General features: G+C 41.4%; 1 protein-coding gene across 7 annotated transcripts in view; it reads left to right on the top strand.

Annotated features, from left to right (window-relative positions):
- The window catches only part of LOC127436639 (transcription factor SOX-5-like), a 318,833-nt gene that overhangs the window by 262,361 nt on the left and 38,557 nt on the right, over window positions 1–17,915 (top strand). For 6 of the 7 annotated variants that reach the window (XM_051690889.1, XM_051690891.1, XM_051690890.1 and 3 more), the window contains 4 exons: window positions 3,520–3,692; window positions 5,579–5,647; window positions 14,383–14,509; window positions 17,409–17,494. In XM_051690889.1, coding sequence (XP_051546849.1) covers window positions 3,520–3,692; window positions 5,579–5,647; window positions 14,383–14,509; window positions 17,409–17,494 — 455 coding nt within the window. The remainder of the gene's footprint in view (window positions 1–3,519; window positions 3,693–5,578; window positions 5,648–14,382; window positions 14,510–17,408; window positions 17,495–17,915) is intronic. The other variant, XM_051690888.1, reaches the window with a different exon arrangement.

Here is a 17,915-nt window from a genome sequence, read left to right as displayed (position 1 = left end):
ACCTATCAAATGTCACTGTACGTAGATATCTACAAGTGTTCCGAAAGCTCAGGTATGCTAATCTGCCTAGCGCTAGCCCTGTTCGCCAGCCCTGGTTAATGATCTGCTGGGATGATATGCTCAGCAACAGCCTCGCTCATGTTATGTTGGTTAATGATACATCCTGTTAGGTCACTCAGCTGTAGCGAGAACACACTCCACTGTCACTTTAACAAGCCTCCGTATACCTACCTCTCGCTAGCGCCACGTTCGCGCGGCTAACTCGGGCACCCAGGAGTAAATGTTCTTCATTAAGTGCCTCAGAAATATTTAATCAAACAAAGCTTGGAGCAAAAAGCGAACGGCATTGATCAAGCCGTTGGTGCGGTAACCCCACTGTGATGACATTTCAAGAAGAGAGCATCCCCCGCCACGACCACAATGACTAGCGGTTGGAGAGGGCCCTCGCCACTGTCCTCTCAGTGTATGTGTGCATACGCATACCCTTTATGAATCCGATACACGAATTTATAAAAAACAAGTAAAGGTAATTTTAAAGGAATGAAAATGTCCTTACCTGACAGATACTACTGATATAATTGTCTTTGTGACAGCCCTAGGCTTTGTAAACAGTAAAAAAGAGTAATGCAACTAATATACTCTGTTTTAGCAAATCAGAAAACTAGCCATCAGAAATGCTGTCTGCCTGTGAATCATTTTGCTTGTTTGTGGGGGGCAGAGTTTTAGAGAGAGCGCTTGTCATTGAAGTAAGCAACATGGCGTAAGTTAGCATAACAGCTAAATCACTGGCTATTAACAATATAGCATGGCCTTGTGTGCTTTATTGCTTTTAGAAAATGGATACTAGATAATAAAAATATTGAAAAAACAAACTGAAGAAACTTATTTTAATTAAGGCAATTCATTAAGTGCAACACTTCCCCTAGAAGAAATAGCCTAGTCCCTGACATTTAAACTAAGGCTAACTGTTGCTCTCTCTGGGTGCTACAAGTTGAGCCGGTGTTTCGTGTAATTTCATTATTAGTAAATCATGTATTTTAGCATGACTGGATCACTACAGTATATTGACCAATCCGTATCCAGGACTGGAACGATCCATTTTAGAAAGAGAATTAATGTATGTTAAACCCGACTTAATATCAGCCAGTGTTGGCCACAAAAGGGATGATCACAGAGCAAAAGAGACAGAAGAAAAGAGAAAGACATAGAAAAGACAGAAAGAAAAGTGGTAATGAACAATAAGAGCCTCAGGCTAAGCTCTTACTTCTCTGTCTTTTTTTAACTGTCTCTCTTTCTATCCCTCATGTAACATAGTAGTGTGCTGCTTTAGGGATTTATCTTTTAAGCCTAGTCATTAATTAGCAGTGAAAGCTGCTTGACAGGTATTACATTGTTACAAATTGGTTAATTACTGTGGTTTGTGACATGAGGCAGGCTGCACAGGCAGCCTTAGGATGTTTAGAGCGAGAGGAAACCACTTATTGATCCAAAGCTGAACTTTCAGTAGCCGAGGTAAAAAGCCTTCGCTTGTGATTGATGAGAGACTTGCGTGCTTGTGTGTGTGTGTGTGTAAACACCTTCTGTCAACTCGAGATTGGCACATTGATTGCACTGTGTCGGTAGTTAATTTGCCTCTCATTTTAACGAGCAAGTCTTACAGACAGATTTTCTGATTCATACAGATGTACACATTTTCAACAGGGTTCCCAAAGTCATAGAAAACTTAGAATATCAGGGCGTTTTAAAATTGTGATTTTTAGGCCTGGAATTTAGAAATAAATACAATTTTGAAAAGTTATGGGAAAGTCATGGAAATTTCAATTGTGAGTGTGGAATTTTTGAGTTTTCCCCTGCTCTAAAATATTGCTCTTTGTGAGTACAATCTCTATTATATAATCTTAAAAATTCTTATCCAGCAATCCAGTTGTTTAAAAGCCATTGACATTTTATTAAAATTCATTGGTCAAAAGGTTTTAGAACCCTGTTTAAAAATCCACTTGGTGATGAGTTGTCTGAACAACTTTTTAGTCTTAAAGGAACACTCCGGATTCAATACAAGTTAAGCTTAATTGACAGCATTTGTGGCTTAATGATGACTACCACAAAAAATTATTTCGACTTGTCGATCCTCTTCTTTAAAATAAGCAAAAATCTGGGTTAAAATAAGACACTTACAATGGAAATGAATGAGGACTATCTGTAAACGTTAAAATACATCTTTAAATTCATTATCTGGTTTCAAAAGTATAACCACAAGACGTAAACACTATGCATGTGCCGATAACTTTTTTGTGTTTAATCAATGTGTTATGTAAGTTTTTAAAAATGTAACTATTTTTAACTTAACATGCTGTCTTAAAAACCCAACGCTCATTGTTCAAAATGTAATGCAACGGCCAAAGATATCCGTCTGCATGTGAACCAACAATAAAAAATAAAAAAATTAAGTCAATAGGTAATAATCTAAATTAGATCAATTTAAAGATGTACCTTCTGAGAAAGAATTTTGAGCATACTGATGGTCCAGTAGGTACTGTTATTGTTAATATGCTAAAATCCTTTCCAAGGAGTTACATCTCTGAATTCATCCTCTTTAAAGCATTTCAGTTAATAAAAAAAATAAAGTTAGAAAAAAAAATCTGCAGATAAACTCACTAGTTGCCCTCACTAATTGACTAGTTGATTGTAGGATGACTAGGTCAAGCAAAAGGGGTTTTTAAGTAAACTGGGAAATGTTTTTCTTTGATCCCTCATTTTCTCTGGAACACATGTCACTTTTCATACAAGGCCCTCCCTTGTCCCGGGACTGGCTCAAATGCACACCCTCTTGTGAAAGCCCAGTCTGGGAGCTGTTACGGGGTGATTCAGGTTTATTTTTTCAACTGGCCGCCTGTGACAGTTGCCTTTATTGTGCATTGTTGAGTTTGTGTGTGTGTGTAGGGGTTACAAATGGAGTCTACTCTCACCTTCCTCCCAGGGCAAAGGGTCAGGTCAGCTGCTGTGACTCCCTTCTTTCTCTCACTTTCTTCATCATCTGTTTTTCCCCTGTGAGGAATGTGGCCCCTCAGAAGGTAGAGACGAGAACAATGGGGGATTGTGGGGCCAGGCGAACGTATGTCTGCGTGTGTGTGTGTTTAAGCATAGATATATTACCTCAGACACACAACCGCACACACATGAACTCATTAACAGACATGTGCTCATTTCGACATTCGAACGCTTTAGGGGATTAGCGCACACATGCATACTTTTTGATTGGTGGTAGTCTAGGGCAATACCTTGGTGGAACGACATCCTGTCGAGTGATTTAGTCTTCCCCACCTGCCGTCTGCTCTGGGGCAGCTCGTATGTCAGAGCTCTCTCAGCTTTAGCCAAGGTCGGAGGTCAGCTCATGCTAAATGTATAGCGACGGTTAGGTAAACACAAGAGTGATGACACATCTGAGCGAGAGCACATCTGGGTGCAAGGCTTCCTCTACTGGCTCTTTGACCTGTGGCCTGTGCCCTTCCACCCTTGCAGGTACCCCGGACAGCCTGGCGGAGAAGGAGCGCCAGTTGATGGGGATGATCACACAGCTCAGCAGTCTCAGAGAGCAGCTACTGGCCGCCCATGAGGAGCAGAAGAAACTGGCCGCCTCACAGATCGAAAAACAGCGCCAACAAATGGAGCTCGCAAAACAGCAACAAGACCAGGTCAGCCATACATATTCAGCATGTATTTTAGCTTGTATGACTCATATTATTAATCAGTTATGCACAACAACACCCTCACATTTACTGATGAACGGTGATGTAGAGCACTTAATTCACACATACACACATGCACATACCGTTTTTACATTGTGTCATACCTAATGATATAAATATCTAGAGAGCGGGGTGATCAATGGCCATTAAAATGGCGAAATATACACAATATGATTTACTGACAGCAAATGAATGGACAGAGAATGAAATTAACAATTACTTTACATAATATTTACTCCAATTCAGTTAATCTGAATACAAAGATAGTTTTTTTGACAAGGCTGTCTCAATATATCAGGCTGTCAGCATGTCAACGGCCATGTGGAAATGGTAATCGGCTGATGATCTCGAAATGGCCAAATATCGACCAATATATCACCTAGTCCTACCAAGACACAATGCAACTCTCTCTATTTTTTTTTCGCTTTCATTGAAATTTTCTATAGGAAGTATTACATTTTTGAGTTATCGCCAGCTCTGAAATATTTCAACAGATAGCAGTTGTTCTTTGTGAGTATAATTTGTATAATTTAACTTAAATGCAATATTTACTCAAAATTCAGTAAATTTGAAGACAAAAATAGTATTGTGACAAGGATGCTGTAGATTTGACTGATGATCTCAGAATGGCCAAATTTCGGCCAATATATCGCTTAGTCCTAACAAGACACAATGCAATAAAACAACAAACTTGGTTTCTATCTTTGTCACGTCTAGCTGGGTAGCTCCGCCCACACTGAAATGTCACTGGTCTAAAATCTTGCTATTTTCTCTCAGTATTTTGCTTTCATTGAGGATTTCTATAGTGATTGTTACATTTTCGAGTTACCTCCAGCTCTAAAATATTTCAGCAGATAGAAATAGCTTTTTGTGAATACAGTCTCTATACAGTACATTCATTTTAAATGCCACATATATTCAGAATTCAGTAAATTTGAAAACGAAAATAGCTTTTTGGCAATGCTATCAGATTTTAAAACCAGCACACTTCTGTTAATTGGCCACAGGGACATGGTTATCGGTTGATATATTGTCCAAGTAACAAGACACAATTAAATAATGCAACAAACTTGGTTTCTATTTTTCTCGTTGTCCATTTTGGGCCATAGTCATTGGTCCAAAATGTAGCTATTTTGTCACTTCGCTCAGTACTTTGCTATCAGTGAAGACAGAATAATTTACTTGACGCTGGAAAGTTTTGGTTGCACCTGGTTAGGACAGAGTGACACTGTGATGAAAATTTTAATAGTGCAGAAGAGAACAGTTTTATCAGTTTGAGTGTGTGTGTGTATGTGGAGGAGAGGTAAGGGTGTGTATCGTATCATACTAACGTTTTCCTCGAACCACATTCACAAAGAGACCTTCTGTTCCTTCCATCCCCCTATTCCATTGATGTGAATGTCCGTGTGTGTGTGTGTGTGTGTGTGTGTGTGTGTGTGTGTGCGGCATTCAAGTCTCCTCCAGCACACAGGCAGGAGACTAAAGGTGTTTGCATACAGAAGAGTGTGCCTTAGCTTTGTTGTGTGCGGTCGCTTCTGGAGAGCTCAGTTAAACAAAAGAAAACAGATCTGTATTAACATATTCACTAACACACCCCTCTGGTCACACACAACGCTTCAGGACTAGGCACCACTCCTTGGTAAATATGTACTGTATAAAACAAAAACACACCCAGGAACTTCAAACACAAGAAATTTACCTGCACATACAGTATACACACATTTACCCTCACACTCACTCACAGACACAAATAATGTCCTCTTTAAACATATCAGAAAGTGTACGTTTTGAAAGTTTGACATAAGTGACAGTTTGACATGTTCGGTCCACAGATTGCACGACAACAGCAGCAACTTCTGCAGCAACAACACAAAATCAACCTCCTACAGCAACAGATCCAGGTGAGTCTTCATTTATATGTGTGTGTGTGTGTGTCCACTTGTAGAAGATATACATGTGGTTTTGAAGGGGTATGTTTGGGTGAAGTTACAATGCGAATGACTTGTCAGTATGACAGTGGGGTTTCATGACAATCAAACATTCTAGTCCACCAATCAGCACAATCAACCCCCCTCAACCAATCACATACAAGCATTGGCCTTGATGTCCTGTGACCATTCCAGCAGTCCTTTTCTAAAGCAATCTAAAACGTACAAAGTAAACAATCCAAGACACATTCATTCTTACCACCTCTGAAAGACATTTTGTTACCTCTTTTTCAAAGTCTAGTGAGCTGCCTACCTAGACTGCTCTTTAAGGCAACATAAGTTCCAAATCAGTCACTTATGAGGTTCAATTTCAGGTAGGATACTCCCTATGTAGGCAGTAGTGTGAAAGGCAGCTCACCAGGGTTTGGAATAGAGGTATTGTGTACTTAGTCTCAGCACTCATGCAATCTATAGTATGAATCTAATGATCTTAAATAAATTCTTTAAATAAATGTGTAGGTAATGTCCTAATGGCTGGTAGGGGGGCTTGTGGAACATAAAGACTGACCCATTTTGATGGGTTTGTCCCAGCTGACTGATAGATAGGCCAGAGACACACTGGCCTGCTTTGTGTGTGCAGGTGTAAAGCGAATAAAAGCTTTGTGTGCAAGAGGAGATGAGATGAGTCTAATTTGCTTGATAAAATGAGACTTGAGAGAGGACTCCGCCAGCTTTTGGCCAGGAAGCCACATCACACTGAGACTATTCACACACTCGTACGCACACTCACACAGATCAGTCCCCTCCACTGGACCCCTGCCATTCACTTTTAGCTTGTGTGTGTTGCAGCTGTGTTTATTTGTGTGTGCATGTCCCGACAACACAGCTTAGATTGAACATGTATTTGTGAGACTTGTATGTCTTATGTGTATTCCAAAATGTATATCAGCTCATGTCTGTATGTGTGTTTTTTTGTGAATGGCTGTGTATTTGTGTTTATATTGGTCATGTTGTGAGGACCAAATGTCCCCCAAGGTTAGCAAAACCTGAAATTACCTAAATTGTGGGGATCACGAGGAAAACGGTTTGATCTAAATTATGTCTTATGCAGAAAGGTTTCGGTAAGGGTTAGGTTTAGGGTTCGGGGATAGAAAGTATCATTAGCTCAGTATAAAAACAATAGAAGTCAATGGAAAGTCCCCACCATGATAGAAAAACAAACTTGTGTATGTATATGTGTGTATGTCATAGTAGCTGTACGTGCGTCAGTCCCTAAAACACTTCCACTTGGGTTTCTTCAGCCCTGCTCGACGCTCACAGAAACAAAGCTTGTTTTTCCCATGACTTTGCAACCTTTTCCCGAACAAGCACTTCTCCATTCAGCCCAGTGGAACAATAGTTTCTCACAGTCAACATGGAGGAGGCGGGGGGCAAGAGGAGAGCCTCGTTATGGGCCAATCATATATTAGCCCCAAATCACCTCCGGGAAACACACATTTGACATGTGTCTAACACAGGCCACTAGCATACTCTAAGAAAACACTTGCGTCAGATACAAATATAGCAGTCCTGAAATTTTTGAGCATGTTAAGTGTTCTACAAGATGATGCTGAAGTCTAGAACCAGACTGCATGTCCAAATAAAGGACAATAAGTCAACTTGAAATCAAAATTGACCCTATTTCCTTTTTTAATGTACTAATTTCACAGACTGTGATGACACGTTTCCACGTTACTTAGAAGTTTAAATCAAGGAAGCTTTTTATATTTTCAATTTTTTTAATTATTTAGTCTAAAATTATAGCATTTTACCTTGTGTTACATAACCCTGGCATTGCTAAAGAACTGGTTTCTACTGCTGCCATGGGGTTTTCTAATACATCCACCACTCTCTAATTGTTTTGACAGAAATTCATGGAAACATAAGAATATGTTACTGGTCTTATTGTGAACAATTCACATTGTTCCGGTGCACATTATTCCAAAGAAAAAAAGTTTGCCTTTTTGTAATCTTTCATCAAAGGGTAATAACTTGGTCCGCCTCTGAAATTACGTTCCTTTTCGGATTATGTCACAAATCTCTCTTATTTTTCAATCCCACCTGTCCAACCACCTGCCATATATATTTTCCATAATCCAATCAATTCCTAATGGATAAATCGAAGTCCCACCTTACATTTTTTCACTCTGTATATCACATTACAGAAGTAAAATGGTTGCGAATGCTGTTTCGTCTTTACTTGAAAGTGAACGACCTGTAGCACACACATGGACCATGTAGGAACTTAATTTTGTTCCCTCTACTGAAAAAACCAGCTGGCCAAGCAACTTAAAACAGCTAAGACCAGCAAACCACCTAATGCTGGTTAAATGCATTTGAAAGACCTTCTTTAAAAATTTTCTGAAGAAAATCATGAAGTGAAGGTGTCAGAGTTACTTCTTTCCCGAAAACAGACAAAACTCACATAGTTAACACACATGTAGCTCTCAGTGTGTGGCCACGTCTTCAGGCTCTTGGGGGTTAACACACATACACTCCTTTTCATTCTTATTAAAGCTGTGTCTCCTCTCAGGACCCCTCACGGGACCTTCACAGGACCCCTCATGGTTATCCAACCAGTAAGAGAGGCTCCTTTGGATGAAAAGAACACACCTGCCGAGAAGCTTGAGGCACATATGCAGAGGCACGCGGCATGAAATGTATATATGTATAATGCATTTCTACGCTTAACGAACAGCGTAATGGCGAGACGGGTCTGTGGACACTATGGCAAGGGAGCTGCCCAACCTCCTGCGCTCCATTGTACTCTTACACTTTTCCCGCTGTCTGCTCGCTTTTCTCTCATTAGCAGGCTCCATTCAGCACACCACCTCCAGCTCTGCAGGGTGCCATGCTGGTGTTAGAAAATTTCCGCTACCCATGCGGCGATACAGCATTGGGGTTGGGGTGACGAAGTGGTGGTTAAAGCAGGTAGCCAGACCTCCCATGGGGAGCAGTTCGCTGGCTAATTTGATGTCGAACATCAGCCATTTAGCAGAACATGTGCATTAGCCATGGCTAACGAAAGACTTTTAAAGTGCAGCTGTCGCATGCTTTAGCTAACTAATTAGTTAAAGTCTTTAGACACAGTGACGACAGAAACCGATGGCTGCTTTCATGTTATTAGAGTCAACCAACAGTTTTTCAAACTAACCCAATAAAGAGCTTCCACGGCAGTAGCATATACATTTCAAACACAGCATGATCGCTCCCTAACTCAATCTGACTTATTTGATGAGCGTCAGTGCCTCCTCACGATATTGAATCCATTTTCCCACAGAGAGTTGAAAAGAACAAAGTTTAGGAGATATAGGAAAAACATAAAAAGCGGACAATGGGAACGTTTGCCCATCAGAGCTAGCTCAGGTCCTGTGCACAGGAGCGGCTAACCCAATTGACTGTGTAATTGTTTAATTTGTTTCATTACATCAAAATGAATGTAATTGGTGTTTTTTCCTGCATGAAGTGGCCACATTGGTTGTGTGAACTAGGCTTTGTGCAGCGCTGCATATGATGGTGGGCATTGGTGGGGATTGGGGGGGGTGTCTGTCTCCCCAACACATGTTGCCTATTGATATCATCACTCGCAATAAGTGGTGTTAAAGAGTTCTTACATTTTTCAAGTATTTGTCCTAGGTTGACTTTTAATGAATAATTTGAGCTTTACAGTGACATATTGGCATATTGCATGCATTGCACTTTATACCACATGATGGGACTCAGATGAGCATGAAATAATAGAGAAAAGGTCCCTCCGATCCCCAAAATGCAATTTGTGTACTTAGCTACTGTTTGGGGACAAAGTTGTCCTCAAAAGTGAGTTAAATCAGTTACATTTAGATAGCTAAGTAAATGTGAATGTTCTGATTCAATACATGCTGTCTTCCATTGTGTATATGTGTGTGCGTGCGTGCGTGCGTGCATTTGTTTTAAATATGTTCTTTCATATTCCTGGAAAGGAGACAGCAAGGGAAGAGAGAAAGAGAGGGAGATGACTCAGTCAGACAGACAGGTCTAACATGCTTGCTCCTATTTGTAGGCTCAGGCCACAGGATCAACAAGACATTAAGAAAGATAAGAAAATTCAACCTAAAAAGTGGCTAAGGACAGAAAAAATACCCTAAAAGTGTCACATGCTCAACGAGGAAGCAGAAAAGAGTAAGATAAACAGATACAAAGTGCTATGATACATGTCCATTTCCACCTCTAGCCTCTCTCCAAGCGCACAACAACTATGTGTTACCAAAGCGACTGGCCCTGAGCAGCGGCATATAGCTGCCTGGTGTGTGCCCATGTATGTGTGTTTGAGAGTGTGGGGAAGGCTTCTCTCAGCCCGGTGGTTGGCAGCTAATGGGAGCTATTTGAGGAAGGACACACAGGCAGAGGAGCAGATGGGCACTGCGTTATGCCCACCTACAGAGGGCGGCTGACGCACCTCCTGCACTCACACCTAATGGGGGCCTAATAAAAGGCTGGCTGTGCAGACACAGGCTCGCCACTCAATTTCATTAGCCACTAATCAACCAAAGGTGCCCTTGGCTCACGGAAAAGGACCATTCGCTGGAAAAAAAATGAGAGGCATACTTGGAAAAAAAAACGAGGGGAGGGCATGAGTGAGAAAATGGACGTGATTTAGGGATTGGAAAGAGCAGGGTTGTTGTTTTGGCGGCATTTGAAAATGGTACATTTGTCTGGGAGGTGCAAATAGGCATGGAGAAGAGAGAACAAATGTTAAAGGAGGATGATGGTGAAGTCATGTGACCTCAAGGAAAGTCTTTATTGGTCTGGATCTCAAACCCCGCCCACCTCCTAGTTTCTTACTCTTAAGGCCCTGATAATACATCGTAACGTGACATTAGTTTGACACTTTGAAGTCTTTGGAGAACCAGAGCTTGGGCCCAAATATGTCATGGAAAGTTTAAGTAACCAAATTGCCCTACATATTTAAAATATGGTGCAAAAAGTATGTAATTCCTGTATTCCTGTATTTAAATTCCCCTGGATTTAACATTTTATATATATTTAATAATATTCTGTTCTGTGCAATCTAGTTATGGGTTTAGGTAAGGTAACAAAGGTAAAAATGCCCTTTCGGGGGCAAATATTGCCCCTTAAAGCGATAGTTCAGTCAAATATGAAAATTCTGTCATCATTTGTTCTCCCTCATGTTGTTCCAAACTCATATCCACAAAAGTGCATGTGTGCCTTTGAGCATGTGTGTGTGTGTGTGTGTGTGTGTGTGTGTGTGTGTTCGTAATCCTGATCGTACTCACCAGGGACTGTTGTTCTGACGCCTTCACCAGTCTGATAGTCATTACTGTCACTCTGTAAAAGTTAATGGCCTATGCCCACGTCCACGGGGCTAATATTAAGTGCCAGTCTGAAAGTACAGTGAGTGCGTGCTACACCACTATCCAGGCGCAAATTAATTATTAGTTATATGGCTATGTGTCCCCTCTTCAGCGCGAGGTCACCGAAGCTCGCCTTTAATTGCTGGAGCATATGGCAGGAAACAGATTTTTGCAGTGGGACTTGTTCTTAACCACCGTTCTTCCACGCATTCTCAGATGTGAGCCATATTGTCAATGCTGGCAGCTATTGTTTCACTCATTTACTTCTTAGAACAAATTACTCCCTAATAATAGCTCTACCTTAGAGTTTTTCTCTTCTCTGTGCCAGCAAACCTGTTCACACTGCATATGTTAATTATCTGCACATCTTCATTATGTTCAAAAAGCTTCAGGTTCAAGCTGTGCCACCTGACGAGAGGCTCTGACTCAGTTTGGTGCCAACTTTACACTTTTTCCCTTTCTGTTTGTTTCTTTCGATAGATTTTTTTTCTTGCTCTCTTTCAATTTTGATATCTCTCTCTTTTTTCTCTGTTGTCGTCAACTAGGAAACTTACAAAGTTAGCTGTGCTATTATGTTATCCTTTGAATGCTTTTTTTTCTTTTGTTAAAGCTGATTAGAAGTTTTTTTAAAGGTGCTTAAGATGTTTTGGGTTAGGTTTAGGGAGGAAGGGTGGTTGGATTGATTGATGGATGGATAGATGGATTGATGGACTATTGTACAACTCTAATTCTAAATCTAATTTTATCAACTTTTCAAGTTTCCTTAAAACCATAGATAGATAGATGGATGGATGGATGATGGATGGACTTTTGTTTAACTCTGATTCATAATATACGTCAATTGGATGCTCTCTGCCTCAAACTGCATTAACTGGCCTGAAAATGTCAACATCAGCCTCACCTACTCTGCGTGGGTAATGCTATTTGCTACGTTGATTGAATAGAGAACAGCATGATGGTGTGTTCAAGGCTTTGAGGAGATCCACGAGCCTCTAATTCCATATGCACCCACACATGCTCACTTACATGTCTATGCATTTAAGGGAAGAGCGTGTGCTTGTAATTTGCCACAAAAACACTCTAGAGAACACTACCAGAGAACACAAGCACGTGCGCATCGACCAGCAAGCATTCACGAGCTCTATCGCAACCGCAGAGCCTTAGCTTGTGGCTCTGAGATGCAGGCAGAACCAGAGGAGCATATGTCCAATTAGGACTGGAAGTCAGAGCCACACCAGCCCATGGGGGCCCTGTCGTAATGCAACAATAAAACGCCACTTCCTTCTGATCTTGGAATAGGCCTGCCGTTTGTGGTTAACCAAAGTGGAGGACTGATTGCTCTGTGGTGAGAATACAAAAGCACTCATGTATGCTGCTAAGAGTCAGAAAAAGAGATAAATGTGAGGAAAAAAGAAACAAATTTGTACCCTGCAAAATCTGCTGTGATAAAGCACCTTCTTTCCTTTCCTTTTCTTTCTTTTCCTTTTCTTTTTCCCTTCCTTTCCTTTTTCCTTTTCCTCATTTTCTTCTCTCTCTTCATTTTCATTCTCTTTTTCTTTCCTTTATTTTCCTTTCCTTCAGTTTCCTTCTCCCTTCCTTACCTTCTTCCTTTTCCTAATTTCCTCCTTTCCTTTTCCTCCTTTCCTTCCTTTCTTTTACTTTCCTATCCTCCCTTCCTTTGCTTCTTTCTTTCCACCTTCCCTTTCCATTCCTTTCCTTTCACCCTTTCATTTCCAAAATTTCCTTTCTTCTATCCTTTCCATTCTTCCTTTTCTTACTTTTCATTTCCTTTCCTCTGTTCTTGCTTTTCCTTTTATTATTTCTTCCTTTACCTTTTTCCCTTCCTTCCTTTTATTTCCTCCTTTTGTTTTCTTTCTTTTTTCTTTTTTTCTTTCTTTCCTTTTCCTCCTTTTCTTCTTTTTTTACTTTCCTTCCTTTCTCTCTTCCTTTCCTAATTTCCTTTCTCCATTCCCTTTCCTTTCCTTTCCTTTCCATTCCTCCTTTCTTTTACTCCTTTAATTTCCTTTCATGTTTTCTTCCTAATGGTTCTTTTCCTCCTTTCTTCCTTTCCCTCTCACCTTTCCTTTCATTTTCTCTTTTAATTTCACATCCTCCCTTCCCTTCCTTTCTCTTCCTTAACTACTTTCTTCATTTCCTTTCCCCCTTTACTTACCTTCTTTCTTTATGATCCTTTCCTTTCCGGTCCTTTGCTCTCCTCTTCCTCTCTTCTCTCCTTTGCCTTTCTTCTTCCTCTCTTCTTCCTATTCTTCTTCCTCTTCCTGTTCTTCTCAGAGCAGTCACATTCATATAGACAGTATTGTCCCTTTTGGAGCCTTTGTGTTTTTCTTGTCAGTAGAACCATCTGTCCCCTTCTTCTTTGGGCCTGTGTGTCTCAAGACTCTACTCTTGCCAAAGTCTCTGGCTCTGGTGTTTATTGTTTTTTTCTCCATTTTATTTAATCCTGTAAACCTTGCGAAGTGGCATGGCATGATGCCGAGCATGGTTCTCTGCTGAAATATAGGCCAGCTGTTGCTAGAGTGTGAAGATGTGCCTTCACGTGACACTGTCCATGACAGTAATCAGGGGGATCAACTGTCCCGAGAGCCGCCCACTCGTCCCCGGGGGACAGGTGATGGAAAAGCACTGTGTTTGCATGTGTTTCTACTCAGTATAGGAATAAATTGGCTAGTGAAGTGCTGACATAGTCGGACATAGCCATATTTTTACTTGCAGCATGTACAGTAGTCTGGTCCACTTTGTGGATTATTCAGGACAGGAACCACCCATTAGATAGGAAGAGACCATATGACCAACTATGGTTTGTTTTTGTTTTTATTTCTGTACCATTTAGGGGTAGGTAAATCTGAAATAGATGACATCACAATAATGTACCTGAATAATAGACCTTAAAGTACTGTATACCAGAAAACGCTAAAGAAATTGGTGGAAATATATGTGCAAAACTATCAAATCCTTTAAAGGCAAGCTTCACCAGGCAAACTTTGGCAGATCCAGTATTTCCTTACAAGCACTCTTAATATCAACCAGGCATCTTTTAAACAGATAAAACCTTGTGCACCCCAAATCCTAGAATTTGAATTTGCAGTCAGGCAATCTGATTGGAGCTTGTGATTTTCACTAGTTCTTTCTACTTTTGTGTGCAATATGCATCAGATGGTCAGTGAATGGAATGTCTGAGGCCGAGACAAGTATTCAACATGATTTTGGTGGATCAGAATTCTTCATGCTGGACCTGTTTTGTTTAGACCGTTTGTTTGTTTTCAACATCTTAGTTCATTTTTCTCTATCTTTCTCCAGCAGGTCCAGGGTCAGCTGCCTCCATTGATGATACCTGTGTTTCCTCCAGATCAGAGAACTTTGGCGGCTGCCGCAGCCCAACAAGGATTTCTGATTCCTCCAGGGTTCAACTACAAACCAGGCTGCAGTGAGTATTAGTGGAGCATTTCTCTATCTCTGTGTCTCTCTTTCTCTGTGTCTTTCTCTCTCCCACTGAATCACACATTTTAGAGTCTGGTTGCTTTGATCTGGTAGCTTGTAAAATTAAAAGACTTCAGTCTAGTTCATTGTTCACACTAGAGATTTCAAACCAGAATGCCGAAAGAGGAGTCTTCAACCCAATGTTGGACAGCATCTTTCTCCTGTCTGGTGTGTTATTAAGATCAGCCAATGTGACTGATGCCCATCATCTCACACACATAACAGACTCTCAGACTAGAAAAACTTGCTTGCTTTTGTGTCGCTGTGTTTCGTGTTCTAAAGTAGGAACAGGAGAAAAAAAAGAAAACTTCCTCTGGGGTTTGTGTTTTTGGCCGTAGCAGTCCAACTGTGAAGCAATGTGTTGTTTACCGTGAGAAACGAGGCGGCAAGTGCCAGCAGTGCTGCAGCAGAATGCTTGCGCTCTCACGGGGGGGTAGAGTGACCTGCCCCAGGTTTCTTCATATTAACACGGGCAGCCGCCAGAACATGCATCCAATACGCCTCGCACACGCCTCCAACTTCTCTCCAACTGTATGCATACACACGCACAATTGCTCACACACTCATAAACGTACATCTCCCTCATGAAACGGACCGGTCTGCATCTCCAGCTCCGCCCACTGTGCTTCACAGTTTCCCAAACAAGTCCCCCCTCCCTCTTCCTCTACCCGGCCACCACCACCTCCCCTACCACCCAGCCATACACTCTCTATTTCAATTATAGCCAGTAGCACCATCAAACCCTGCCCAAAATTTCAATTACGCATGTCATTTACTTACCATTACAGTGCCTGCTCACAAGGGACCAAGCCGTCATTTGAACCCTCAAAGCCAGAGTGGAAAATAAAGAGGGATGAAATCCCTCTGGTTGCAGGATTTGGACTGAAGGGACACTGGTTTCCCACCCGTTGCTCCCCGGAGCCAGGACACAAAGCTCTTCCAGTCAGGCTGAAAATGCTGCCTTCTTGCCAACAGGAACATGTTTGCATTCTTTCGTTTTGCTCTTTTGTTGCAGCTGTACCCGGGAGAGACATAAAATAGCTGGAATACTTGTTTAGGGACTGAGAGAAAGACAAGAAAAAAAGACAAAACACACATCTCCCCAGAATACATCCTTGAATGGGGTCCAGGACAATCTTTAACCTAGCGGCCGAGTATTTTAGGGGGGATGGGAGGGAGGCAGTGTATGGGAAAAATGTTTTGGACAGACTGATTGGAATATCTAGTTTATTGCTTACTTCCTCGACATCCTCTTTCTACAGAGACACATACTCTGAAGCAGTGGTCCTCAACTGGTGGGTCACAACCCAAAAATGGGTGACAGGGTTGCATAATGCACTTAAAAACAATGCTATATGCAAAAACTAATCATATAATCATGCATAGTTAGGATAGCAAAATAAATAGGCTTATTAACTTACCCTAACTATTTAAAGGGACAAGATAATGTTTCCCATATCTTTTGATGTTGACATGACAGGCCAAGCTCTACAATATTTTGGTGCAAATTCATCTGTCATATTAGCCAGATGTCAACATGGATGCCTTCACCCTAAACAAACCATAGAAACTGCAAAAATTCTGTTTCTTTGAGAATAACAGAATTATGGTGTCATCGTAATCTGATATATTTCAAAGACTGTCTATGTGGACACTGAGTAGACGCGTCCTCTTTACATCCTCTTCCTTTTCAACCAGCATGATTCCATTGTTCATCACACTTTGACCTCAAAAACCTGCAGAACAGACCGACGAGTGAGGGCACACTCACAGTCTCTCATGTCACGGGCCTCTTCAGCGTGATGCTGATAACCATAACTCCCCACCCTCCCCCCCTGCCTCCACTACCAGAACTGGACTGACCTTTACCTCCTGGTCATGTAATTATAAAGCCCATTTCTGCAGGTGGACGCTAATAACTCTCACTATTCACTCCTCGCGTTCTGATTCATCTCTCCAATGCCGAGGCTGTTGTGCGGGGCCCGAGGAGAGAGGGTGCTGACGTTACTTCGTTAATTACCGTTCTCTCCTTATCATGCCTCAGCCTTCAACTGCTATTGTGTTCGGGGTATTAGAGCAGCAGCCACACAATCAGCCTTTCATTAGAGTGGAGGGGGGACAGCACAGTGGAGGTCTTTACCGACAGGCGAGAAAGCAGTGGATCTGTCACTCCATTGAAGGAGAGGAGAGGGGGATGGGGGCCTGGCCCATAGGTGAAGGTGTTGGGACATGGAGATGAAAGGTTCCAGAGGCTTGTGTTGTATTTGTTTGGATGTTGTGTCAGAAAAGTGACATTTTGATTCGGGTTGGGAATCAGCATACTTGGTGATATGATACTGTATTGACATCTGGGTTGCGATACAATAAATTGGCCTGTTTTGTGATTCCAAACTGTGATAAATTGCTATATATGTCTTTATATATATATTTTACTCAATTGTTCCTCACTCATCTTCATTGGACTTTGATGCATTGAACTTGCTTTACCTATCATAGAGACGTAGCGTAGAGCAAAGATGTGTCAGGGTTAGTAAATAAATGCAGTGAGGGAACAGCCTACCTTGGTTTCAGTGTGTTTATCGTTACAAGAAAACCCTTGCAGTCTAGCTGTACAAAGGGTCTGTATAGACATTTTTTCAAATTAAACTAGTTATAGATTTCTTGACTTGTTCTGAGTTTGCATTTTGGTCAATTAAAAATAATTGAGTGTTCGTTTACCTTAATATTTTGAAGCATTATATTTTCCCCCATCTCTTGTTTTGATTACTTAGAAAGATGGGAAATCAATGTGACAATGTAACTGTGATGCAGGTTACTGACATAACCCATAATGATCTTTTTCTTAGGTGACCCTTACCCTATACAGCTGATCCCTACTTCTATGGCAGCTGCTGCCGCGGCAACTCCTGGCCTTGGTCCTCTTCAGCTCCAGGTAACGTCCATCTTGTGTTTTTGTGTGTGTGTCTGCACACACATTTGTTTGTTTCTCCATGCTTGTGTGTGTGTTCTTGTTCTCTTGTGACTCTCTGTGCGTTTTTCCCAACCTCTCCAACAAAATCTCTTTTTTCCAGTCATTTTTTTTCCCCCTTTTTTGTTTTGTGGTCTCGATAGAGAACAACAATGCCCACTGTTCTCCTCCACTCTTTTCCTCATGCCAACTGCAAGTTGCCATAGAAATGGGTCCTTTGTGAGGGGCCGGAGCCCAGACAGAGAATGCAGCTCTGCTGGCTCTGGGGTGCTGATATTGTTCACTGTGGAAAGAAGGGTACCATAGAAACTGTATGGGGACAGAGCACAGAGGGACACTGAACTAAGAGAAAACACAAAAAGATAGTATGGCTGTTCTGAATAGA

The sequence above is a fragment of the Myxocyprinus asiaticus genome, chromosome 47, assembly GCF_019703515.2.
Source record: "Myxocyprinus asiaticus isolate MX2 ecotype Aquarium Trade chromosome 47, UBuf_Myxa_2, whole genome shotgun sequence".
NCBI lineage: Eukaryota > Metazoa > Chordata > Actinopteri > Cypriniformes > Catostomidae > Myxocyprinus > Myxocyprinus asiaticus.
The sequence above is the reverse complement of the archived record's forward strand: the minus strand, read 5'-3'. Positions and strand labels throughout refer to the sequence as shown.